Raw genomic sequence first — 25,420 nt, 5'->3', positions numbered from 1 at the left:
AGAGTTCTTTTTTAACTATTATGTTTTCGGTTATTCCTATAAACACTTGGAGGGTTGTTGACTTGTTTGATTCGATAATTTTAGCTCAAAATTTGCTGAATTTTTCAACATTCGGATTTTTTCAATCAGAGAGGCTCCAAATATGTTTTTAGCCCACTTTTTTTTCTATTTTGTTAAAGTTGATACCTAAGAACTGCTGACACCTTTTTGAATAAATTGCATCATTTATTTTTGATATATTAAATTTTTGTTACCAGGTTCTCTATTTCGGTTATACTTGGATTTGTTACTTGTTACTGTTGAACGTGCAGCATTTTTAAGGCTATTTCTGGTCTCATCGAGGTTTTCGGCAATCAAAAATTGAAATGATTTATTTGTGCGATGTCTTTTTCTAAAACTTTTAGCAATGTTTTTCTTTTTTCCGCTGATTTCGGTCTAGAATCGTTTTCTATCAAACATCTATTTTTGACAGCTCGTATTTATATGAAATTTAGCTGCCACGATCATATAATATTGTTCGCAAGAAAGTGTCATGGTTTTTATGGCTTCCACAAAATTTGAATTGAGTTCTGGTAAACTTGATTTCCGTAAACTTGAATTGAGGTCTGGTGCTTTGCCCAAAATTTCATCAATTTTGCCAATGTTTTTTCTAAATTTTTGTTGAAAATAGTGTTATTGGTTTGGCCTATATACATAGAGGAGGATTGTCCCGTTGCTGAATTGGCTGAATTGTTTATTTCGACGGTTTGTGCGACATTTGTCAAAATTTACCAAATATGGCACCAAATATGCGTCTTTCACACACACTTTGTTCTCACTTGACGGTGGTAGAGATCTAAACTTTGCTGACACAATTTTGAGTAGATTCAACAGAGAGGTAGTGTTACCTTCACTACCTAAAACAGTGTTTTGGAATGAAAGTTTCTTTTAAGTCTACTGAAAACGATCATAATCCAAATTGCATCATTTTATTTTGATATAATGAAATTGGTGTTGCAAATATCTCCATATGGGTAACATTTAGAGCAGTTTATTAATGTTGTTTTAAATGAATATGCAGCAAAATAAAGACTGCATGCGGCCTCATTGTGGTTTTTGACAGTCAAAAATTGCTCTGTATTTAGGCGACGTCTTTTTTTAAGAATTATTGTAGCAAATTTATGTTTTCCCCTATTAATTACTGACCAGAATAGTTTCTTATCAGGTGTTCCTTCTTAACCTTACATATTTACGTAAAATTGAAGATCAATTATCATGTATTTTGTTCTCTGAGAAAAACTTATGCTTTTACGGCTTCGACAATGTGTTTTCTTAATCTTTTGGTTTCTTCTGATTTTCCTTATTTGATGTTTTTTGTGTTCTCATGACTGAAATTCAATAATAAGAGATCCAGTTGACTTCTCTAAATGGTATAAGTTATCCTATATAATGCTTCCAGTTGATACACAATGTATCTATGTCCTTTCTAGATTGTAAAAAATTTAATCCTTACATGAGGTTATACTGTTTAATTAATGATTTCATATCCTCGGTACGAGTTAGCTACGAAATTTTTTACTTTTAAATAATTGGCCAGCTTTCAAGTTGTTTTTGGCGGCTTGTCAGATTATCACCTAAGCAGGTCCCATTGGCATTGAAACGAAGGGATAGAAAAGTATCGTTTCAACGGCTTCGAACCCATTTTCTTTCAAAATATAATTCCATTTTTCAATTGTTCTTCTATTTGTCTTTCTTTTTATGGTCGTAGCATATAATTCGGATGATGAAAAGCATCAGTGGCTCCCTAGTTGGACATTAATAATGAATTTAATGATTTTCTTTGATAGCTAAGCGTGTTTTGAAACTTTTGCTCGACTTTATGAACTGTCCTTTTTTTGCTGATTTTTTTCACAAGTGTTAGCTTTGTCTCGTTAATGACAATTTTCATAGTTTTTTGGATGAAGCAGACATGAATCACTCTAATGCTTCTTTGTTGCTGCTGATAATTTTATGACTTCTGGTTTCGTAAACTTTTTTTGCATTTTTGATACCGGTCAGTGCTTGTGGTTATTTTTTTTGTCTTTTTCGCGTAGCCTTTTAAAAATTAGATTCCACCGATGTTCAAAAAGCCATAATTAGTTTAAATTAGGTTCTGTCGATGTTTAAAGCCATAATTTCAAAAGTTTGCGGGTTTAACACTATAAACTTTTCATTTAATAATGTACGGCTTTACTGGCTTCAATTAATTGTTTTTGTAAAAATTATGAGTGAAATTTTTAGTTTTGCTAGTTTTCGTTGTTAACTTGTAGTCTTAGGACTTAGTCTCAACTAATAAGAGCCAGGACTGGCTTCCTATATAGTTAGAGTTTAATTTTTTTTATTTTAAAATTTTTGGTCGTTTTTATTTTAAGTAATCGGTTTAAAAAAAATCTGGTTTTTTCAACTTTGGCATTTTTATTCCTATGAATTTTTAGCATAGTGTTAGTAAACAAAGGTTGGGTCTTCTTTTTAAGGAATCATTAGTAGTTTTCATACTTGTTGTTATTTTAATAATGTTTTTGTGGTGTGGCTCTTATACTTCGAGTTTTCATAAAAAATTATGTGATTTCATGATATTGGACTATTTTTGAGGTTTTTTGTTATCATATTACATTAATCACGGTTCCCACTGGCCTTGATGATGAGAGAAGGCGAAGATTTGTATTGGATTTAATGAATCGATCTTTGTTTTAACCGCTTCGACATAGTTTCCTCCCAAAAATATATGGAGTTTTTGATTTTTGGATTTGTCTTTTTTAGAATCGTATGACATTTACAGTATGATGGCTGGTCCCAATGGTTTCCTTTGGAGGTGTAAAGGAACTTTTTTCAGTTGATAGCTAATGTTTTTTTTAATTTTGAAATTTATTGTTTTTGCATTTTTTCAAGTTTTGCACTTTTGTTTTTTGTAAAGACTCGTTAACTGGACTCATTAAGGACCGGTCCCATACGTATTTTGCAGACATATACAAATTGTTTACAGAGGCTTTATTTGACGCTCTGTTGATTTTTGTCTGGTTTTATCTGATGCCATTTTGACTTTGTTTTTATGTGTTTGTAAAAATATATTTTAATGTTTTGTCGTAATTAGCTATTGTCTTTGTTAATTGGTTTTGTTTTTTATTTTGTCAACTGGTTCCATCAAAGCCAGGTCACATGGGGTCCCCAAGTGGCATGTTTTTATTTATTATATCACTATTCACTGGTCCCAATGGCTCCGATTAGTGTTACATAATAATCTATTTGGTATTTTTAGTTGAAAGCTGATGGTTGTTATGACTTTGCCTTTTTTTTCTTGTCTTGTTACATTTTCTTTCTTGACTTGTTACATTTTTTGCTCTCATTAAGGAGAGGTCAGCTTTTATCGGATGCTTTTGACTCTGATAGTTATTTTTAAAAATTGATATTGAGTTTGACCGTATTTTGTTTTTTTTTGTTGTTTGTCTTGTCTTGTAGTCTTTATAACGGAATGCATCATCGGCTCTCCAATGCGGCTTTATTTAATTCATGTGGTGGTTTGCGTTTAGAACAATATATGGTTCTGGAAATTTTTTTCTCTTGCTCATTTGGTAGACTATTAAGTAAACAATATGGCTTGGGGGTTCGGAACATTGTGCACATTACCCAGCCTCCTTGTAAATTTTGTTGTTAGCATAAGTTGTGTTATAGTTGGATTGTGGCATTCATCCTGGACATCATGGCTTTGAGTCTCTGCCCTACATTGAACACGTGGAACCTTCTGAAATCGATTTTCTTCTTGTCACACAGTAAGCACATTCACTGTCTTGTCCTGATCCCCCGGGAACGTGATGTTTTTAAACTTTGTTTTTAGGGCTGTAGTACCGATAGAACCTTCCAGTTGAATACTCATGACGAAGTTTGTTTCTTTATGCCTCTATGACACTCCTTTGACTTCTTTTTAGTTTCCATTTGGATCACTGCGGTGCTTTGCCGTATTTCCTGACAAAGACGGCGTTCAAAGGTCGATGTTTTATGACACACGCCACAAAGAGCATCTACAAACTTCTCATGTCAGACTACCTCAAAGTCAGGTCAGTTATAAATCATCTAATATTTTCAATCATTTTCACGTTTTGATGAACGATGTGTATTTTTTTGTGTTTGACAGCAATATTGGATCGGATGAGATGTTGTTCTCGGAGACAGATTTGGATGCATCTATGGAGAGGATAGAGACTGTCAACTTCCACCAGGTTTTACATTTTTCTTTTCTTCGTACTCTATTTTATACTCAATGTAATAAAGATTTATGCATTAATCTACTGGTGCGCTTCAAATTTAAGTTAAGTATGAAGCAAACTAGTTAAGTATGAAGCAAACATTAAACAATTAATGCGCAAGATCTGCCAAATTAATAAATAGTGATACATGTGCCTAGTAAATGTGTAGAAGAATGATCCCAAATTACCGCTGCAATAAAAAATAGAACTATAAAAGCAATGCGGGAAACGCAAAAATGTCATACATTGTTAATAGCCGCGTCAGCTCAGCAATTCCAGGCGGCTATTATTGCGCTCCTATTTTTTTTACAATTCAAAGAATTTGAATTGTATTGGGGCGCTGTGTGTTTTTTTAAGATGTGTTCACACATTTTTCAATGACTTTGACCTTTCAAAAAGGGATAAACAGGTAAAGCCCAGCGGGTATTAAGTTTCATTAGAGGCCTAAAGTGGACTTTCATAGTCCTTCAAGTGCTTAGAGTGGTGCAGCTGCTGGGATGGCCGTTACTTAAGGTTAAATTATCATTTTTAGGAGTTTTTGGGCCCAAAATAGTGCAATTTTTCATTTTTTTGTGATTTCTTTTCAGTTTTTTGTTTGATTAGTCTTAGGTTGAAGTTTTTAAAAGTTGATGAGGGCTTTTTTCGAGACAAATTACCTATTATGACCAATTTATGAGCTATATGTTTTGGTACTGCAAACACAAACACGCAAAATGATACTAATTTTTAATTGCCGCACAGCGATAGCTGGGGCTATTATTGGCCTTCTCTTGGTTTTTTTATTTCGTCGTCATGATTTTTGTTACGACCATATGACGCCACAGCCACTTTTTGTTCATTCGTTCATGCAATTTCAACTGAATTGCATGTGTGACGTCATTTTGCGCTCTTAGTGGAGCGAGTTGTTTTGTTCATGCGCGTGATTAAATTTTTGGTCACACTTGACTTACCTCACTTTCAAAAATGACTTCCTCAATTTGAAATTGACTTTTATTTACTTTAATTCAAAGAGATAAGGTCAACTGGGTGTGTGTCACTCTAAATGAAGGTTATTTTAGATCAGCTAATAGAGGCAGCAATAACTTATACAGATTTTCAATCAAAATATAACAGATCAGCCTTCAATGAAAAGACAATTTTTTTGGTCTGTCTTTTTTACTGTTTTTTTAGACTGCCGATTTACGAATCTATTGCGGCTATTTTCGGGCAAGCTGCCAGCTATGTTTGCAATTTTTTTTTGCAAGTTTTGAAAAATTTTTTTGTTATTTTTGAGTTTTTCCGGCATCAGGGACCAGGGAATCTCGTTTAAGTTTTGATATTAGGGCACTGCATAGTTTCTAGTAACAATGGATTGGTTTTCAACATTTCAATGTCTCAAATTATAGAATTTTTTTGATAAAATCTTTCCTAAAGTTTTTGTCAATTTTTGATGTTTGTCCATTTTCAAGTGATAGAAAACCTATTCGATGGTCTGTTTATTCGATGATAAAAGGTTACTGCTGGGTTGTTAGTTTCAGTGGATCTGTTTTCAACAATTTAACATTTCGAATTTTAAAAATTTTTTGATTAAATTTGCAATTTTCAAGTTTTGTCCGAAACAGTTGCCTTTTATTCAGTTTTTCGTGACTCAGTAGCCAGGTATCCAGGGTTTGATTTTATGTTATTAAATAGTTGTTAGGGGTTTTCACCATTTTAATAGAACAATTTACTATTTTTTGAAATCTGTAATTTCTAAAAGTTATTGCCTATCGATCTTTGAGCCAATGAATTTTTTAAGGCTTAGAATTGGGTTGCTGCATAGCCTCTAGAGACACAGAAATGATTCTGAAGATATCAGTATTACGATTTTTAGCAAAATTTCATTAAAATTTACAATTAATTTAAAAATTTTCCGGTCATTTTCCAGTTAATCGATCTTCAAGGACCAATGAATTTTTTCTGGTCCTGCAGAGATAATAGCTGGAGTGATTTCAGAAACAAAATTTGGTTTTGACTTTTTTTGAAATAGGTATTTTCAAAGGTATCAAATTTTGCCTTAGGGGTAAAATCTTCAATAGTTTTAGCAATGAGTATATTTTTGTTTAGTTTGTTTGATTGTTTTAGTTTCTCAATTTTTTTGAGATGATTTCGTTTGTGTTTTGGCTGGCATTGTTCAATTGATATGCTGGTCAGGTAGAGTACGTCTAAGTTTTTCATTCAATTCTTTTGATTGTATTTCAGGACTTGTCCTGCTATGTTTTTTTACTTCGTCTTACAGATTTTTGTTTCGTCTTACCGTGACGTAATTTCTGCTTTTAGGTCAATTGCGTGACTTACTTCACTAAAAAATGGTTTCTGAACTCACTTGTGGAACTTTAATTTTTATGAACATTTCCTAGTTAAAGATCAATAGTGTGCACCCAAGTGGTGCCAAATTTTATGCCCCAATTCTTGAGTATTAGTCTTGAGTTTTTGATTTCGAATATCAATTTTGTGAAAGCTCTTTTAGGGTTTTTTCCTTATAGACCGTTTGTGTCATAAAATTGACCGTACGTATCTAACCCAAAAAATCTAGTGGTCTACAAAAGGACTTTTGGTCAATCTGCCTATCTTGTTTCTTTAGTTGTTTCAATTGACGGAAGGCCACAAGCGTCTGTCGCGGCTATTTTCCGGCAGTCTGCCGGCTATGTTTATTCATATATGGGTCAGCATATGACCACAATAAAATAGAAATGGCGCAATTTTTATACCTACCCGAAATGTTTTACCTATATAGTTACTATGTAATTAAATTTTGTAGCTCAAGAACAATCATTGGGACTCTTAAATCTTCAAATTATCTCATTGAAATTTTTTTTCAGGTCCAAGACATCAGTGGTGTGAAGTTCTGGTGCTACCATGCTGGACATGTTCTCGGTGCATGCATGTTTATGATTGAGATTGCAGGAGTCAGAGTAAGAACGAGAAATACTACCAGCTGTCTAATGCATCCCAATTCTTTTCTAACGTTAAACAAAATGGGTACCACGGATCACATTCTAAACCGACGGTCACTCTCGTGTGCTGGTTAATGAGTTTATGCAAAATCAATGTCCTAGTTTGAACCAAGTTTACGAACTAAGTCATTCTGCGTCTTATGCACGTTTATCTCTGCAGGTGCTGTACACGGGTGACTACAGCTGTGAAGAGGACAGACATTTGATGAAGGCTGAAGTGCCCCAAGTCAAGCCACATGTACTCATATCGGTTAGTTAATTTGTTCAATTTCGCCCCTTTTCCTAGCCTTTGTACGGCACTGAGAAAAATGAACTTTGTGGCATTTTAAATACGAAGTATAAACACGAGTTTTGTGGTTGTCTTGAGTCTATGCGCTATTTCCATATCTTGGAACGCCTAAACCCCTTTTTGAAAATTATACAGTGATTAAGTGATTGTAGAGTTGTGGAGACATTACGATTGAATACAACTTATCTTGTTGAATTATACTGCTCTACCTGACATTTTGATTCTTTCAAGATTTTTTACTGCCAAAATAGAACTGAGAATTTGTAAAGTAGGCTATCACATTTCACTATCTAATTAGCTAGTCTCTCTGCAATTTATTTGTGTTGAGTTTTTTTGCTATCACTTTGTATATATTTCTTTGTTTTTTGTTATCGCTTTGTTATATAACCTATATTTTATCGCGTGAGCTCCAAATTTGGACAAAATTTTCATGTTTAAGTATCTTCTCGACGCGCATGTTTAAGAGCCGCCTTGAGCGCATTGAGGTTAAGCGAACATATCGAGAGAGTTCAATGACCTAAAAGGCTCAAAGTAGATGGGTGACAACCGCAGCCATGACCAAAAGACTTTTAAGTCAGGTGTAGTTACCACGAGGCTAAGAGGGCTTGAAAGTATGCTCACCAATAGGAAGGATTTGCTGTCCTGGGTAATTTGTGTTTTTAAGGGCTCCCGAACTAAGTTTGAAGTTTTTATTGTAAACGAGTGTTTTTCTGCAAAGTTTTAGCCTTACAAAATCAGCGCTGTTCTAGAACACTATTTGCTTTCAACTATGTTTTTAACGCCTTACTTTTTGATTTTTGCTTGATCTCAAATGCTCTCATTATGTTTATTGATTCGATAAAAGCGATTGTCAGAAACGGTGGTATGTAGTCGTTATAGTGCAGGTAGCAAGATGGATGACTGCTAATCTGAGGTTCGAGGGTTCGAACCCGTGTCGGATACCCTGCTTTTTTAGACATGAAAATTTCTAATCAATATCATTACGCCTGTTGTTCGAGAGCACTTCTTGCGACGCTGATTCGTTTTATGTCCCTGTGTGTGTTAGAAAGAAAAATGCTAATCCTATATATTGAACACGTGAGCTCAAAATTTGGGCAAACTTTTTATGTTCAAAGGGCCTCTCGAAGCGCATGTTTTAGAGCCGCATTGAGCAGCATGGTTAAGCGAACAAATCGAGAGGGTTCAATGACCTAAAGGGCTCAAAGAAAATGGGTGGGAACCGAACCTGGGACAAAAGACTGTTAGTCAGGTGCAGTTACCACGAGGCTAAGAGAGCTTAAAAGTATGCTCGCCAATAGGGAGGGTTTACTGTCTTGGGTATTTTGTGTTTTTTAATTGCTCTAGAACTAAGTTTGAAGTTCTTATTGTTAGCGTGTGTTTTTCTGCTGAATTTTAGCCTTACGAATTTAGCGCTGTTCTAGAACGCTCTTAGCTTTCAACTAAGTTTTTCACGCTTTACTTTTTGATTTTTGCGGGTTCTTAAATGCTCTCAATCTGAATTATTATTATTATTGATAGAATAGCGATTGTGAGAAACAGTGGTATGTAGTCGTTAAAGCGCAGTTGATAAAATGGATGACTGCTAATTTGAGGGTCGAGGGTTCGATGGCGTGTCGGGTACCCTGCTTTTTGTGGACAAAAGTTTCTAATCAACATCATTCCGCCTGTTGTATGAGAGCACTCCTTGCGACGCTGTGTCGTTTTATCTTCCTGTGTGTGTGTGTGTTAGAAAGAGAAATGCTAGTCTATATATTAATCGCGTGAACACATAAGGCGGCATGTTTAAGCTGCTAATCTTCACATTTTTTAAAGGCCCTTAAACATACAACACAGCGTTATGCATGCCTTTTGAGCGCCATATGCCAGGTGGATTCGTACCGAGATCTGTTGAGTTCGATCAGAATATAAAAACGTTCGCAAACCACTAGGCTAAATCCCTTGCTGTTCAGCGTTCTCTTGCTGTTCCCTTGCTATTGATTCAACGTCGACAGAAAGCCATCGAACACCATGCGCCATATCGTTTTGCATGCATACTTGCCATTACCAGAATAGTCTTTGACCGAAAGGCTACCTATGCCGTAAAAGTCAATCACTGCTTAGCCGTGGATGCAAAAATAGATCATTGAGCGAAAAGCTGCGAATGTCCGAAAGTCCGCCTGTGTCAAAAAGGTCAACGACCGAAAAACTGCGGATGCAAAAATTGGTCAAAGACTGAAAAGCTACCTATGCCGTAAAGGTCAATGAATGATAAGCCGTGGATGCGAAAATAGGTCATTGACCGAAAAAGCTGCCAATGTCCGAAAACCTGCCTTTGCCAAAAAGGTCAACAACCGAAGAACTGCTTATGCAAAAATAGGTCAATGACTGTAAACCTGCTTTAAAAAAGTATTCCTTCGCCTAAAAATGTGTCACACCAAAACAATCCTTGACTGACATGCGCGATGCATCACAGATATTGACAGAATAAAGATTCTTTAAGTAAAAGTCCGAAATGAAATCGAAGATGAAAAATTGTCCATTTAAATGACAAAAAAAGATAAAGAAATGCAACACGGTTAAGATTTTGTATAGCGTTTTTAGTTTCTCAACAAAGATTGTTGCGATTTCTTTTCTCTTTCTTCTGTCTTTTTCTGTATCTTTTCTCTCTTCCGTTTTTCTTTTTCTTTCTGTATTTCCTTTCTCTTTCGTTTTTTTTTCTCCCCCCCTCTCTTCTGTTTTCCTTCCTTTTCAGTATTCTTTTTCTGTGTTTTCACTCTTTTGTCTTTTTTTCTATCTCATATCTTTCTTTTATCTTTTTTTCTCTATTTCTCTCTGTTTATTTTCTGTTCTTTTTATCTGTATTTCTTTTTCTCATTCTTTTTGTGTGTTCCTCTTCCGCTTGTCTTGAGTTTCCCGTATCTTTTTTTTTTCTGTTCTTTTTTGCTTTTCTCTTTCTTTTTAGTCGTTCTTTTCTCTGTTGTTTTTTTTTCTGTCTTTTTTCTTTCTTGCTTTTCTCTTTTTTTGTTTTTCCTTTCTGTCTTTTTCTCTTGTTTTTTTTCTATTTCTATTCGATTTTTTTTGTTTTTTTTCGTCTGTGTCTATTCTCTTCTTTCTTTTCTCTCTTTTGATTATATCTTGCTTTTCATTCTCTTCTGTTTCCTGTCTGTCTTTTTTGTCTTTCTTTTCTCTTTCGTTTTTCTTCCGTCTTTCTTTTCTCGCTTTCTTCTCTGTCTTTCGTTTCTGTCTCTTTTCTCCCTTCTGTTTCTTTCTTTTCTCTTTCTATTCGCTTTTTTGTTTTCCTATGTGCGTCTGTTCTCTTCTTTCTCTTCTTTTTCCCTTATCTCTTTCTTTTCTCCTGTTTTTCTCTTTTCTGTATTTCCTGTCTGTCTTTTCTGTTTTTTCATTTGTCTTTGTCTTTTCTCTTTTTCGTTTCTCTGTCTTTTCTCTCTTTTTCAGTCTGTTTTCTCTTTCTTTTGTCTGTTTCGTTTCTGTTTTTCTTTTACTCAATCTTTTTTCTCTTTGATCCTCTTCCGCTTCTCTTTAGTTTCTCGTATCTTTTTTTTCTTGTTTTTCTTTTTTGCTTTTCTCCTTTTCTGTCGTTCCTTTCTCTGTTTTTTGTCTTTCTTTTCTCTCTTGCTTTTCTCTTTCTTTTCTGTCTTTTTCTCCCTTCTGTTTCTTTCCTCTCTTTCTATTCGTTTTTTGTTTTCGTCTGTCTGTCTACTCTCTTCTTTCGATTATCTATTGCTTTTTTCTCTTGCTTTTCTTTCTCTTTTCCGTTTTTCCTGTCTGTCTTTTTTGACTTTTTTCCCTTTCTTGTTTTGTCCTTATTTCTTTTCTCGCTTTCTTTTCTGGCTTTCGTTTCTGTCTTTCTTTTCTCCCTTGTGTTTCTTTCTTTTCTCTTTCTATTCGCTTTTTTTCTGTTTTCTTCTGTCTGTCTGTTCTCTTCTTTCTTTTCTCTTTCAATTATCTCTTGCTTTTCTCTCTTGCTTTTCTCTCTTTTTTCTGTATTTCCTGTCTCTTTTCTGTCTTTCGTTTGTTTTTCTTTTTTCTTCCTCTTTTTCTCTGTTCTTCTTTTCTGCCCTTCTTTTCTCTCTTTGTTTTCTTTCTTGTTTTCTGTCTTTTCATTTGTCTTTTCTTTCGTTTCGCTGTCTTTTCTCTCTTTTTCAGTCTTTTTTCTCGTTCTTTTGTCTGTTTCTTTCTGTCCTTCTTTTTCTCATTCTTTTTTTCTCTTTGTTCCTCTGCCGCTTCTCTTTAGTTTCTCGCATCTTTTTTCCTTTCTGTTTTGCTTTTCTCTTTCTTTTCAGTCGATCGTTTCTCTGTTGCTTTTGTTTCTGTCTTTTTTCTCTTGCTTTTCTCTCTTTTTGTTTTTCCTTTCTGTCTTTTTCTCTTGTTTTTTTTCTATTTCTATTCGATTTTTTTTGTTTTTTTTTCGTCTCTGTCTATTCTCTTCTTTCTTTTCTCTCTTTTGATTATATCTTGCTTTTCATTCTCTTCTGTTTCCTGTCTGTCTTTTTTTGTCTTTCTTTTCTCTTTCGTTTTTCTTCCGTCTTTCTTTTCTCGCTTTCTTCTCTGTCTTTCGTTTCTGTCTCTTTTCTCCCTTCTGTTTCTTTCTTTTCTCTTTCTATTCGCTTTTTTGTTTTCCTATGTGCGTCTGTTCTCTTCTTTCTTTTCTTTTTTCCTTTATCTATTTCTTTTCTCTGGTTTTTCTCTCTTTTCTTTATTTCCTGTCTGTCTTTTCTGTCTTTGTGTTTGTCTTTTCTTTTTCGTTTCTCTGTCTTTTCTCTCTTTTTCAGTCTGTTTTCTCTTTCTTTTGTCTGTTTCGTTTCTGTTTTTCTTTTACTCATTCTTTTTTCTCTTTGTTCCTCTTCCGCTTCTCTTTAGTTTCTCGTATCTTTTTTTTCTTTGTTTTTCTTCTCTTTCGCTTTTCTCCTTTTCTGTCGTTCCTTTCTCTGTTTTTTGTCTTTCTTTTCTCTCTTGCTTTTCTCTTTCTTTTCTGTCTTTTTCTCCCTTCTGTTTCTTTCCTCTCTTTCTATTCGTTTTTTGTTTTCGTCTGTCTGTCTACTCTCTTCTTTCGATTATCTGTTGCTTTTTTCTCTTGCTTTTCTTTCTCTTTTCCGTTTTCCTGTCTGTCTGTTTTGACTTTTTTCCCTTTCTTGTTTTCTTGTCCTTATTTCTTTTCTCGCTTTCTTTTTTGGCTTTCGTTTCTGTCTTTCTTTTCTCCCTTGTGTTTCTTTCTTTTCTCTTTCTATTCGCTTTTTTTCTGTTTTCTTCTGTCTGTCTGTTCTCTTCTTTCTTTTCTCTTTCAATTATCTCTTGCTTTTCTCTCTTGCTTTTCTCTCTTTTTTCTGTATTTCCTGTCTCTTTTCTGTCTTTCGTTTGTTTTTCTTTTTTCTTCCTCTTTTTTTCTGTTCTTCTTTTCTGCCCTTCTTTTCTCTCTTTCTTTTCTTTCTTGTTTTCTGTCTTTTCATTTGTCTTTTCTTTCGTTTCGCTGTCTTTTCTCTTTTTCAGTCTTTTTTCTCGTTCTTTTGTCTGTTTCTTTCTGTCCTTCTTTTTCTCATTCTTTTTTTTCTCTTCGTTCCTCTGCCGCTTCTCTTTAGTTTCTCGCATCTTTTTTCCTTTCTGTTTTGCTTTTCTCTTTCTTTTCAGTCGATCGTTTCTCTGTTGCTTTTGTTTCTGTCTTTTTTCTCTTGCTTTTCTCTCTTTTTGTTTTTCCTTTCTGTCTTTTTCTCTCTTGTTTCTTTTTTTCTCTTTCTATTTGATTTTTTTGTTGTTTTCGTCTCTGTCTATTCTCTCCTTTCTTTTCTCTTTCGATTTTTTCTTGCTTTTCATTCTCTTCTTTTTCCTGTCTGTTTTTTTGTCTATCTTTTCTCTTTCGTTTTTTTTCTCTTCCGTCCTTCTTTTCTCGCTTTCTTTTTTGTCTTTCGTTTTTGTCTCTTTTCTCCCTTCTGTTTATTTCTTTTCTATTTCTATTCGCTTTTTTGTTTTCCTCTGTGTGTCTGTTCCCTTCTTTCTTTTCTCTGTTTCCCTTATCTCTTTCTTTTCTCCTGTTTTTCTCTCTTTTCTGTATTTCCTGTCTGTCTTTTCTGTTTTTTCATTTGTCTTTGTCTTTTCTCTTTTTCGTTTCTCTGTCTTTTCTCTCTTTTTCAGTCTGTTTTCTCTTTCTTTTGTCTGTTTCGTTTCTGTTTTTCTTTTTCTTATTCTTTTTTCTCTTTGTTCCTCTGCCGCTTCTCTTTAGTTTCTCGCATGTTTTGGCCTTTCTGTTTTTCTTTTTTGCTTTTCTCTTTCTTTTCTGTCGTACTTTTCTTTGTTGCTTTTTTGTCTTTCTTTTTTCTCTTGCTTTTCTCATTTTTCTTTTTCTTTCTATATTTCTTCTTTTGCTCTTATTCCCCCCTCTCTTTGGCTTTTCTTTCCTGCTTTTCTGTATTCCTTTTCTGTCTTTCCTTTTCTTTTTTCTTTTTTATCTTTTTTTTATTTCTTTTCTGTTCTTTTTATCTGTCTTTCTTTATCTCTGTTTTATCTGTCTTTCTTTATCTTTATCCCTTCTGTTTCTTTCTTTTCTCTTTCTTTTCGTTTTTTTTCTGTTTTCGTCTGTCTGTCTGTCTTTTCTCTTCTATTTTTTCTCTCTTTCGATTGTCTCTTGTTTTTCTCTCTCTCTGTCTTTTTTGTCTTTCTTTTCTTTTTCGTTTGTTTTTTTCTCTTCCTTCTTTCTTTTCTCGCATTTTGTTCTGTCTTTCGTTTCTGTCTTTCTTTTCTCCCTTTTGTTTTTCTTTTCTTTCTATTCATTTTTTTTCTGTTTTCTCCTGTCTGTCTGTTCTCTTCTTTCTTTTCTCTCTTTCTTTTATTTCTTGCTTTTCTCTCTCTCCGACTTTCCTGTCTGTCATTCCTGTCTTTCGTTTGTCTTTCTTTATTCTCTTTCCTCTTTTTTTCTGTCCTTCTTGTCTGCCTTTCTTTTCTTTCGTTTCTTTCTTGTCTCTCTTGCTTTTCTCTCTGGCTTTTCTCTCTTGCTTTTCTCTCTTTCTTTTCTGTCTTTCGTCTCTTTTTGTTCTTTTTGTGCTTTTTTTCTCTGCCGTTCTTTTTTTTCTCTTTATTTTCTCTTCTCTTTTTTTCTGTCTGTTCATTTGTCAGTGTTTTCTTTCGTTTCTGTCTTTTTCTCTTTCGTTTATCTCTTGCTTTTCTGTCTTGCTTTTCTCTCTTTTTGTGTTTCCTGTCTGTCTTTTTTGTCCTTTTCTCTTCCGTCTTTTTTTCTCGCTTTCTTTTCAGTTCTTTTTTCTGCCTTTCTCATTCTTATGTTCTTCTCTCTCGTTTCTCGCTTCAGTTTCTCGTTCTGATTTTTCTATCTCTTCTCTCTCGCCTCTCTGTTTCTGTTCTGTGTTTCGTTGCAGTCCTTCTTTTGCTTTCTCTTTTTTCCTGTCCTTCTTTTCTGCCTTTCCTTTCTTTTGTTTCTTTCTTTTCTCTCTTGCTTTTCTCTTTCTCTTCTCTCATGCTTTTCTCTCTCGCTTTTTCGTTTCTGTCTTCTGTCTTTTTTTCTGTTCTCTTTTTTCTCTTCTTCTGCCTTTCTTTTATCTGCTTTTCTCTTCGTTTTCTTTTCTCCTTTTCTGATTTGCTTTTCTCGCTTTGTTTTCTCTACCTTTGTATTTTTTTGGTTTCTGTCTTCTCTTTTTTCTGTTTTTTCTCTTTTTTCTCTCCTCTCTCTTTCTCTATCTCTCTCTGTCTCTCTCTCTCTCTCTTTCCTTTCTCTTTTTTTGCGTGTCTCTTCTCTTTCGCTTCTTTCTTTCTTTTCGCTTTATTTTCTCTTTCCTTTCTGTCTTTCTCTTGATCTCTTTTTTTCTCTTCTTTTCTTTTCTCTTCTGTTTCTTTTTTCTGTTCTTATGTCTGCCTTTCTTCCGCTTTGTTTTTTTGTTTTTTCTTTATTCCTTTTTTTCTAATTTTTTCCCTTCTTTCTAATCCTTCTCTCTTTTATTCTTCTCTTTCGTTTTTTTCTTCAGTTTTACGGTCGCTTCCCTTTCAGTTTCTCTTTCTCTTGCTTTTCTCTTTCTGTTTTGAGTTTTTTCTGCCTTTTCTTTCTTCTCTCTTCCTTTTCTATCCTTCGTTTCTTTTTCTCTTTCTTTTCTGTTTTTTCTCTCTGCCTTTCTCTCTTGCTTTTCTCTCTTTCCTCTCTTTTCTCTGGTTTTTCTTTCTTTTCTGTCGTTTGTCTCTTTTTCTGTTCTCTTTTTCCTGTTCTGCCTTTCTTTTATCTCCTTCTTCGTTTTTTCTTGCTCTCAATTCTGTGTTTCTCCTTTTTTCTGCCTTACTTCTGCTTTTCATTTTTCTTGCTTTTCTCTTCTCTCTCTATCTTTCGTTTCTTTCTCTTTTCTCTGTATTTTTTCTTTTTCTCTTTTGTCTTTTTTCTCTCCATTTGTATCTTGCTTTTCTCTTCTGTTTTTTTCCTTCTTTTCTGATTTGCTTTTCTCGCTTTGTTTGCTCTCTTTATCTTCTTTGTTTTTTTTTTCAGTTTCTGTGTTCTCTTTCTGTTTTTTTCTGTCTTTTTCTCTCGTCTATCTCCTTCCTTTCTCTTTCTTTTCTGTCTCTCTTCTCTTTTATTACTTTCTTTCTTTTCATTTTTTCTCTTATTCTCTTTTTCTGTCTTTCTCTTTATCTCTTTCTTTTGTCTTCTTTTCTTTTTTCTTTTGTTTCTTTTCTCTTTTCTGTTCTTTTTGCCTTTCTTCTCTTTTGTCTCTTTTTTTCTTTTCTTCTCTATAATCTTTTTTGCCTTTCTTTCTATTCTTTCTATTCCTTCTCTCTTTTTTTCTACTTTCGTTTTTTTCTTCAGGTTTTCGTTCTTTTCGCTTTCCTTTCCGTTTTTTCTTGCTCTTGCTTTTCTCTTTCTGTTCTGAGTTTCTTCTGCCTTTTCTTTCTTTTCTCTTTCTTCTTCTCTTTCTTTCGTTCCTGTCTCTTTTCTCTGTATCGTTTCTTTTTCTCTTTCCTTCTGTATTTTCTCTGTGCTTTTCTCTCTTGCTTCTCTCTTTCTCTATTATCTTCTTTTCTTTTTTGCTTATCTCGCTTTCTTTGCTCTCTAATCTTCTTTTTCTTTAATTTCGCTGCCTTTCTATTTTTTCTGTCCTTTTCTCTCCTTTTCTCTTCTTTTCGCTTTTTTTTCGTTTTCGTCTATCTTTTTATCTTCTTCTTTGCTATTCCTTTGCTGTCTTCCTTTTCTCTCTTGGTTTTCTGTCTCATGTCTTTCCTTTCTGTTTTTCTTTGCTTTTCCTTCTTTATTTTGTGTTCTTTTCGCTTTTGTCTTCCTGCCTTTCTTCTTTTGCTGCCTTTCTTCTCTTTTGTTTGCTTACTTTCCCCTTTTTGCACCTTCTGTTCTCTGTTTTTCTGTTCTTTTCGTTTTTTTTTACCTCCCCCATTCTTCTCTTTCGTTCCTCTTTTAGATTTTCTTCTTTAGTTTTTTGTTATTTTCTCTTTCTTTTCCGTTTTTTCTTTCTCTTGCTTTTCTCTTTGTTGTCAACTCTTCTTCGTTTTCTCTCTTTCTTTTCTGTCTTGCTTTTCAATTTTTTTTCTCTCCTGCGTTTCCGTCTTCCTTTTCTCTCTTTCTTTTTTTCTTTTTTTTGTTCTTTTAAGCCTTTCTTTTTTCTATTGTTTACTCCTTTTCTCTCTATCTTCTTTTCTGCTTTTTTTTCTTTGTTTCATTTCTCTCCTGATTTTCTCTTTTCTTTTCTTTTCTGAATTGCTTTTCGCTTCCATTTCTCCTTTTCTCTTCATTTTTGTATTTTCTTGTTCATTTGTCTGCCTTTTCTTTTCTGTCTTTTTCTTTCCTTTTCTCTCTTGTTTTTCGGTTGTTCCTTTCGGTCTTTCTTTTCTATTTTCTTTTTCTCCTGCCTTTCGCTTTCTTTTTTCTTTTCTTTCCTTCTTTTTATCTCTTGCTTTTCTCTTTCTTTTCTGTCTTTCTTCTCTCACTTGCATCTCTTTCTTCGCTTTTCTCTTTTGTGTCTTTTGTTTCTGTCTTCTCTTTTTTCCCGCTCTCTTTTCTGCTCTTTTCTCTTCCTTACTTTTCTCTTTCGTTTCTTTTTCTATTTTTTTGCCTTTCTCTTTTTTGTTTCTTTTTCTCATTTCTTTCATTCTTTTCTCTTTTTCTCTTCTCTTCTTTTTTGCCTTTCTTTCTCCTTCTACTCTCTTTTGTTCCTCTCTTTGGTTCCTCTCTTTATTTTTCTTTTCTGCCGTTCTTCTTTTTTTCTCTCTGTTTTCTGTCTTGCTTTACTCTCTTTTCTCTCTGCCGTTTTCGTTTCTCTTGTCTCTCTTGCTTTCCTCTTTTTTTCTGTTCTTCTTTTCTGCTTTTCTTTTTTCTGTTGTTTCTTTTTTTTCTCTTTTTCTTTTCTCTTCTTTTCTTCAGCCTTCCTTTTTCATTCTTTGTTCTTTCTTTCGTTTCTTTCTCTTTTTCTGTATCGTTTCTTTTCTGTTTGTTCCTGTCTTTTTTTCTCCTTTTTTTCTCTTTTCTCTCTTACTGTCTTCTTTTCTTTGCTTTTCTCTTCTTCTCTGTTTTGCTTTTCTCTGTGTCTTTTCTCTTTTGTTTTTCTATATCTTTTCTCTTTTTTCCTGTTCTTTTTCTGCATTTCTTTTTGTCTGTCTTCTCTCCTTTTCTCCCGCTTTTCTCTATTTTCTCTTTGGCTTTTCTCTTTTTTGCTTTTCTTTTCTTTCATTTCTGTCTTTCGTTTCTCGATTTCCTTTTGTGTTCACATAAAGCAGCAAACTAATTGTAGTTTTCTTACGCATTGAGATCAAAAATAGTTTTTGGGGACAGTAGAAAATCTTTGAATGAATGAGAAGAGTACGCTGTTGAAATGCTTTAACAATATTTTGTAACATGCTTCCACCCTTCCGTGTTTTGCTTGTTTATTCTGAGAACTTGAATAGGCATTAAAATTTGTGTAAATTTGAGATGCCTGCGATTTAGGAAGCGACTTACGGAACGTACTTGCATGACAACCGTGTGACGCGTGAGACTCGCTTCACTGGCAAGGTGCACGAGATCATCCGGAGAGGAGGTCGCTGTCTCATCCCTGTATTCGCTCTCGGAAGGGCACAGGAACTGCTCCTCATCTTAGGCTAGTTTTCAACTGTTTAGCTGGTTGATGCTTGATGAAAAGATTGCATGTGAAGATATTTTGGTTGCAACATTTTTTGTACATGCTCTACAGCGGCAGATTAGGAGGGAATATTAGCACTTGGTTGTTATCGACATCGAGAAGTTATCAAACTCCGAAGAGAAGCCAAGTTTTTGAATAATTTCGAGACGCCAATTATATCTGTATGGTATGTTTGTAATCGACTACCGTTGCCATTACAATAGTTCCGCCACGCTGTAGTTGATTTGATTAAGCTATCTTTTTGAGCACCCTTTTTTCTCATAACTCTTCATGTATATATATGGCGGAAAAAAGTAAGATCCAAAGCAGAGTTTCACCATTTTACGCGATATAAATTCTTCGATGTCTAGTGATCTTTGGAAAAATTAGTGAAATTTATGTAATAGACGAGTACTGGTCTCAGCATCCAGAACTGCACGATGTACCCATATACTATGCGTCGTCTCTAGCCAAGAGGTGCATGCCTGTGTACTTGACTTTCTCCAATGCGATGAACGAGAAAATGAGGAAGCAGATGGCACTCAGGAACCCATTCGCATTCAGACACATTTCAAATCTCAAGGTCAGTCCCTTTCACTCTCACTTCACGAAACGTAAATTAGTAACAGAATTTGGTTTTCATTTAGTGGCTTTCTTTCAACAGTAAGCTTTCAGTCCTGTGAAGATCTAAATTGGAGTAATTTCTTCTGACAACAACATATATAAGATTCTTTCTACTAAAATTCTGTGGTAATCGTCTTTTATCTATGATCATAGTTCCCCAAGCTGCTAGACATAGTAAGCTTTCAAAACACCCAATTCGTCTTTTTTATGAACCAGCAATATCATTAAGTTGTTGCACGATCGTGTCTAATACTGTACTATTTGTTATTAATAGCCGCCCTCATCTTCTCAGCCGGCTATTATTGCGCTCGTATTTTTTTTTTACAATTCAAAGAATTTGAATTCTATTGGGGCGCTGTCTTTTTTTACGACTCGAAGAGGAGTATTGGAGAAGTCCTTTTTTTTTTTAATCAATTTTATTGGAGTGAATTTTTAAGCGGGAAATGAAACGCGTAAAAAAATTTGGAGTGATTTTGTTGCTGAACAAAAGTGAAGAGCGGAGCGAAAAGAGACTGGTTTTTGTTCATACCACTGTTTTTGAGAGAGCGAGAAATTGATGTGTGAAAAAATTTTCTCTGAGCGAGCGAAATTTTTTTGTTCACGTGCGGCTTTTAAAAGCAGTTTTTTTGCAATTTATCTTGTTTATGAGGTTTGATTATGATATTGTATTGGATTTGGGCTGTTTTGATAGGAATTGAAGGTTTCAAGTAGTTAACTTGAGTTTTATGCAAATTTGGAGGTTTTTGATCAGTTTTGCTGATTTTTCGACGAAATTTAATGTATTTTGGCCTTTTGTTTTGTTTTACTGCTTTAAGTGCAATTTGCATAGAAGCTGGTTACTCAAGGAATATCAGGGATACCAATTAATTACAATCTTGTTGGTATAAAACATTTTTTTTGAAGAAAAATGACAGAAAAATAGAGAATTTTTTAACCACTTTTTTAATTTTTTGCTTTTTTTCGTTTTTTTTTCAACCGTAGACAATTTTTTAAGCTTGTTATGACTTGACCATTATTTAGCGAGCATTTCATTGCTCTATTTGCTCAAAGTAACTTTATTTGGCTTTATTTTTTCTTGTAATATTTAAAAAACACCTTACTTTTTCTCGTTTTTTTTGTTCAATTTGGTTTTAAATACCCTTTCTATTCTTCCTCAACCTTTGATAGCATTTGAGGAGTTTTCTAGTAGAAATCAGTTGCTGTAGCTCTTTTGGATGTCTCTCATTGTGATTGATATTAGTTTCGAGTTGTTTTTGTTAAAGAAAATCGAGTAAATCAGAGCAAATTTTGTCCACTTTTTGCCTTTTTTTCTAAGTTTTTTGCCTATTCTTTCGAATTTAATGTTTTTTGCTGGAAACTTTTTCTCAATATGGCGCATTTTTGTAGTTGCTGATACTATGAATTTGCACTTGAAGGCTTAGCGGGGCAGTTTTCATTTAAACAAATTATACAAAACTCTAATTCGTTAAAGAGTTTTTCTTAGTCTTTTTTTAGTTTGTTGTTTAACGTTTTTTCGCAAGTGCTAGGTGAGCGATTGATCTAGCCAAATATATAACTAATTGATTTCTTTGAGTTATGGATGGAAAGCTGCATGTTATCTTTTTGTAGAGAATTTTGTTTGGATTTTTAGAGAATATTATTTTTTGATTTTGTCCTTTGTCAAGTTTCCAGTTCTCCAGTCTTTTCTTTGTGAATTGGTTGCACTGTTTGTCGATTGATAATATGCTGGTGATGCTTATTTGAATATTTGATCAGTGAGAATAGTCAAATTTCTACTTCGAGTCGTTTCCGGAATTCTTCCGGCTATGTTTTTTTTTAAGATCTGTTCACACATTTTCATGATTTTTGAAGTCAAATTGGAGTAGTGATTTTGGTCACGCCGAAACAGGAAATGGAGCGAAAAAGTGAGTGGTTTTGCGGCGTGAATTTTTTTCGCTCTAATTTTAAAGTAGAGTGCGAAAATGGTGTTTGAACAAAAATTCGGTTTCTCGGTAGTGGTTTTTTGTTCACGTGCGGCAATTTCACTCTGATTTTTACTGTTTTTTCGATTTTTTGGATGGGATTTTTTCTAAATGGTTTTCTCAATCCATTCACAGCTCATTCTAGGCCTATTTTTTTGTTTGAATTAATTTTCATTTCTCGCTAGTGGTTTTTTTGTTCACATGCGGCATTTTGACATTGATTTTTTGTTTTTTTTTTCTTATTTTTTGATCTGATTTTTTTAAAATGGATTTCTCAATTCACTCATAGTCCATTCTAGGTCTAGTTTTTCTGTTTAGTCAATGAAAATTCTTTGAATTGTACGTCAGGACTTGTCTTGCTATGTTTTTTTACTTCGTCAAACTTTTTTTCGCTTTACCATTTTGCCGCTTTTTCGACATTTTGCGTGAAATCTTTTTGACTTCTCTAGGCTAGTTTCTCTCTTCTCTCATTCTGCTAAAAGTGAATTTGAACATCAGTTGCTAAGCAAAGCAATTCAAAATGAACAGAGTCGGTGTAAAAAATTGAAGTCAGAAATAGAAACGGGATAAACCCATAAAGCCCAATTTTAGATGCCCGCTATTTGAACGTCGTTCCTATAAGTCTTAGTTACCACCTCTAATACTTATTGGTGTTGATAGTAGCCCCTGTAGCCTCTCTCTAAGAAACAGAATATGTTCAACTACAAAATGCCATCAAAATAAATCGGACTTAAAAAATATTTTTGTACAAAAATCTTTTTCAATATATTCTATTCGTTCAATCTTTTTTTGTTCACATGCGGCATTTTGACATTGATTTTTTGTTTTTTTTTCTTATTTTTTGATCTGATTTTTTTAAAATGGTTTTCTCAATTCACTCATAGTCCATTCTAGGTCTAGTTTTTCTGTTTAGTCAATGAAAATTCTTTGAATTGTACGTCAGGACTTGTCCTGCTATGTTTTTTTACTTCGTCAAACTTTTTTTCGCTTTACCATTTTGCCGCTTTTTCGACATTTTGCGTGAAATCTTTTTGACTTCTCTAGGCTAGTTTCTCTCTTCTCTCATTCTGCTAAAAGTGAATTTGAACATCAGTTGCTAAGCAAAGCAATTCAAAATGAGCAGAGTCGGTGTAAAAAATTGAAGTCAGAAATAGAAACGGGATAAACCCATAAAGCCCAATTTTAGATGCCCGCTATTTGCACGTCGTTCCTATAAGTCTTAGTTACCACCTCTAATGCTTATTGGTGTTGATAGTAGCCCCTGTAGCCTCTCTCTAAGAAACAGAAGTATGTTCAACTACAAAATGCCATCAAAATAAATCGAACTTAAAAAATATTTTTGTACAAAAATCTTTTTTTTTCAATATATTCTATTCGTTCAATCCCAATCATGCTTATTGGAATCAATGGCGGCTATTTTCCGGCAATCTGCCGGGTATGTTTACTAAGATGCACTACAAAATCAATTGACAATGGCCTAACATTGCCGTTTTGACAGAGTATTGACCACTTTGATGACATTGGGCCGTCAGTGGTGATGGCCAGTCCAGGTATGATGCAGAGTGGACTGTCGAGAGAACTGTTTGAGAGTTGGTGTGGCGACTTCAAGAATGGAGTGGTCATTGCTGGCTATTCTGTCGAGGGAACCATGGCCAGAGTGAGTTCAGTCTGTTAGCTCACTTAATTTTCAGTTGTAACGTTCACAATGTATGTAGTATTTTTCAACAGAATCGATTGACGTTAGGTTATTGCAATCATTACTGAAACCTTATTGACTGAAACGTAAACTCTTACAAGTACCTGAAGCTGAGACAATTTTCAATTTTTAGCTTTAATTTGACCCGTGAATATGTTGATAGTATACAACAATGTTCATAGAATTGGTATGAAACCTGTAACAAGCCACTATATCTAGTGGCCACTGCATGGTGAGTGAATCATGTGGATTTCCTGTCTATCCTACTCTTAAATGAGCGTGCTTTTTTGAGGATATTCTGGCACAGCCGGAAGAGGTGACATCCATGAGTGGGATGAAACTTCCGTTGAAATGTAGCGTGGACTATATCTCTTTCTCAGCCCACGTGGACTACAGACAGGTGTCCGAGTTCGTCAGGGCACTGCAACCACCGCATCTGGTGTGTATGGCTTACTTAATACTATTATGGCGACATTGCTTGACAAAGAAACTGAGGCGGTGTTAAGGAACTACTCGGTATATTTGAGTTGAAATCTTTGTTGGTGACTAACATTCGTTTAAAATTTTACAATGTAAAAGGGTTCATCTTGTCAGCTATTTGATGGATTTTATTGCGCTCCTGTTTCTTAAGAGTAGATTTTTATCGCCTCGTTGTACGGCTCAAAGAAAAGTCGAAGCTTTAATTTAATTCGAATTGCAGTGATCTGAATTTTTCGAAATTGCTGTCGATTCAATTGAGTCTGTAACTAACTGCCTGGAGAATTTGGGTTGAAGTAAAGAGATTTACCAGCACTCCAGCCTGTCCCGATTAAAAGTGTAAATCAAATTATGTTTTATACGCAACCACGCCTTCCGAAATTGCCAGATCATTGATGGAACGGATAATAAATCTCCTTCAGTTGAAGACGTCGGCATTTTAGTTGTGAAAACGGCATGAACAGAATTAAATCCAATTTTCTCCACTTTGATTGGTCTTTTCTTGAAAGATATTTTCCAGAGCATTTAAGCTAAGCTAAAGTCATCGAATTTCAGAAATCAGGTTCAAAACTTGAGGAAAACTCTTCCGTGCCATTATCTGTTTTAATTGTTTGGACATTGTTTGAAACAACAAAGTTCAACAATGTAATTTGGAAAAAAATAATCGTTTATATGATAGACAATTGTGGTTGAAACGTAAAAATAGCACTATAGATGCTGTGGCAGAGTTTGCTGAGTATTCGATAATAAGAACAAAACACAGTTTTTTAGACTATTCCAAAGCTTCGGTTGTTTACCTTCTGATAACTTTTTATTCTCATTGTTTTTTAATAACTTCGGTCATTACATTCTGATACGTAAGCTAGACAATACGGTTTTGAGGCAAATGCCAGACGTTGCCGAAATATTATCTAAGTGACCGTCAATAGCGTGTTTAAATAATTGGCATATCTTCTGGTTGTTTAGACATTAATTGCTGGGTACCTGAGTGACCAAGCCTATGAGCATTGCTTTTTATGATATACATTAATGTGCCGCCAAAAAGCTGTGCCTCTGTGGATGTAGTGTTCGTCGCCGACGATACAAAATTAACTGGCATAGAATTCTCTCCTGAAGAAACTCAATGTTATCCTAGTATCTTGCTATTTTAAAGCAGTTGGCTCACAGAGAACAAAATAGTACTCAAGTTTTTTAAAGCAAATTTTTTTTAATTCAAATCAAATTTACAAGTGCTTCCCTCAACTCGTCTTATTACATCGAGCTTTCTTTAAAAATAGCTCTGTTTACATTGATAAAAATATGTCTTTCTTTATTACAATATGTTTTCTGTACAGATTCAGGTACAGTTTATACAGTTTACTATAGCCCCCTCTGTAAATTTCAAACAAATACTGGAGTTCATACATTTCCGAAAGCACGGTGATCATAGTGAAGATATGGTTTTTTTACGACCAAGTACCCTGTTTTTACACTTTGATAAACTTTCAAGTCGTTCTCACACTTATCAAAGGCTTGCATTCTAGTCTTTTTTAATGACATTTTCTTTTGCGAACACGTGAACGGAAGCAGACTATCCTTGTTTGTTGCTCTCGCAGCCTGTTTCCAAAAGCAAGAAAGAAAGTTTTTCATTACAACATCGTGCAAGTATGTCATTCAATACAGTGAGCCTTAAAGTGTGTTCCCAAATAATAAAAATTACATTACTGCTTCTGAGTAGTGTCTATTTTTATCATAAGTTTAAAGACAACCTGCTGTTGTAAAATCGTGGTTTTGTTAAACTCAAGTTTTAAACGTAATCCGTAGCCAAGCACTGAGAGGCGAGTTGATGACATCTAAGGTATGAAAATTTTAATGTGCATATGGAGGTTTATCGGCCAAATAGCTTCACTTGTGCACTTTAGGACGCTTCATCTCAAGTTTTCGCGTTGCTAGCTGGTCGGAACTTGTAGCAAATGTAATATCGGTTTCAATGGTTTATGATGCTGTCTTCTGAGAATGTTACGCCAAACAGACTCACGACATAATAAAAGGAAACACCATGGCCCCTAGTATCAA

At 34.4% G+C, this 25,420-nt stretch overlaps 1 protein-coding gene across 1 annotated transcript in view; it reads left to right on the top strand.

The window, feature by feature from the left end:
- LOC142334531 (cleavage and polyadenylation specificity factor subunit 3-like) overlaps positions 1 to 25,420 on the top strand; it is a 139,821-nt gene that overhangs the window by 59,265 nt on the left and 55,136 nt on the right. Inside the window, exons 5-13 of the mRNA XM_075382630.1 lie at positions 3,688 to 3,785; positions 3,942 to 4,070; positions 4,148 to 4,232; positions 7,100 to 7,192; positions 7,395 to 7,484; positions 18,436 to 18,586; positions 19,015 to 19,190; positions 22,691 to 22,849; positions 23,181 to 23,327. Of these exons, the coding sequence (XP_075238745.1) occupies positions 3,688 to 3,785; positions 3,942 to 4,070; positions 4,148 to 4,232; positions 7,100 to 7,192; positions 7,395 to 7,484; positions 18,436 to 18,586; positions 19,015 to 19,190; positions 22,691 to 22,849; positions 23,181 to 23,327 (1,128 nt within the window). The remainder of the gene's footprint in view (positions 1 to 3,687; positions 3,786 to 3,941; positions 4,071 to 4,147; positions 4,233 to 7,099; positions 7,193 to 7,394; positions 7,485 to 18,435; positions 18,587 to 19,014; positions 19,191 to 22,690; positions 22,850 to 23,180; positions 23,328 to 25,420) is intronic.

The sequence above is a fragment of the Convolutriloba macropyga genome, chromosome 2, assembly GCF_964194025.1.
Source record: "Convolutriloba macropyga chromosome 2, txConMacr16.3, whole genome shotgun sequence".
Lineage (NCBI taxonomy): Eukaryota > Metazoa > Xenacoelomorpha > Acoela > Convolutidae > Convolutriloba > Convolutriloba macropyga.
This window is presented reverse-complemented; position numbering and strand designations above follow the sequence as displayed.